The sequence below is a fragment of the Rhagoletis pomonella genome, unplaced genomic scaffold (genome assembly GCF_013731165.1).
Source record: "Rhagoletis pomonella isolate Grant_MI unplaced genomic scaffold, Rhpom_1.0 Rhpom_scaffold_32207, whole genome shotgun sequence".
NCBI classification, from domain to species: domain Eukaryota; kingdom Metazoa; phylum Arthropoda; class Insecta; order Diptera; family Tephritidae; genus Rhagoletis; species Rhagoletis pomonella.
Window position 1 is genome coordinate 1 of NW_023490604.1, and position 1,000 is coordinate 1,000.

General features: G+C 34.4%; 1 protein-coding gene across 1 annotated transcript; it reads left to right on the top strand.

Annotated features, from left to right (window-relative positions):
- The first annotated feature begins 468 nt into the window (after nucleotides 1-468).
- LOC118732887 (hsp90 co-chaperone Cdc37-like) lies at nucleotides 469-994 on the top strand. Its single transcript, XM_036461991.1, has 2 exons — nucleotides 469-659; nucleotides 734-994. The coding sequence occupies exons 1-2, from the start codon at nucleotides 627-629 to the stop codon at nucleotides 974-976; spliced, it is 276 nt and encodes a 91-aa protein (XP_036317884.1). The 5' UTR covers nucleotides 469-626; the 3' UTR covers nucleotides 977-994.
- Nucleotides 995-1,000: the final 6 nt, after the last annotated feature.

Below are 1,000 nucleotides of genomic sequence, written 5' to 3' on the forward strand. Positions count from 1 at the left end.
TATTATTAATGTAAATCTAGAATAAACAAAATCTTTCAAACTGTCTTACCTACTGTGTTTCAATTGTTTTTCTAAACACTTTCTTTTACCTATATTTCCGTTGTTGTCTTACCAAAAGAGGAAAAAATATACATAAATCCAAAACTTTTATCTAAAAGCATTTTGCGAGTTCCTCTATCTAAATCATAATTTTACAGTTACATGCTAATTCAATGAGTTTCAGATGTAAAAAGCTTCCATTTAATCTGGAAAGTTAAATATTTAAAACCTGATTAAAAGCAAACTGCAAAAAAAAAGTTCGGAAATGCATCACAAAGAAAATGTTCGAATAACGGAATGACGAAAAAACTCAATCATCAAGTTCACCCTGTACCTTTATGTAGCCCTGTATCATGGCCCTGTATTTCCTGGTGTTTCTGTATCCAAAAATCCACATATTTCAAATGTCATCGGTTCTTCTGCTTTCAACTCACTTTCAAAATTTTAGCCTAAAACGTCAAAAGAAGATTCTAGCAAAAAACCAGCGGTTTATTGGAAGATAAAAAAACTAAAGATTTTCGTGAAAAATTCCACGTACAAGCTCAAAAACTAATATATTTAAATAACAGAGCGAGGGCGAACAAACAATGGTAGACTACAGCAAATGGAAGAATATTGAAGTAAGTTAAGAAAAACTTTTTTATAGGCGTTCAGCGCTTGCGGATTGGTAGATAATGTTGCACATATTGGCTAGATTTCAGATGACGAGGATGACACACATCCCAACATCGACACTCCTTCGCTGTTCCGTTGGCGTCATCAGGCTCGCGTCGAACGCATGGCCGAGATGGAGCGTGAAAAGGAGGAATTCAAGAAGAAAAAGCAGTCTTGCCAGGCGCGTTTGATGGGTGTAAAAGAACGCATACAAAAGAAAAAAGGTGATGAGACGGAGCTTAAGGTAAAAAAATTAAGGTTTTTTTCTTTAAAATTTGTTTAAATGATATTACCATGCAGAAAGAGT

What these genes read in the sequence shown, in the direction of transcription:
- LOC118732887 (XM_036461991.1), top strand. Translation starts at nt 627, where the DNA reads ATGGTAGACTACAGCAAATGGAAGAATATTGAA. An exon ending in GCAAATGGAAGAATATTGAA is followed by an intron (nt 660 to 733) that starts GTAAGTTAAGAA and finishes CATATTGGCTAG; the next exon opens with ATTTCAGATGACGAGGATGA.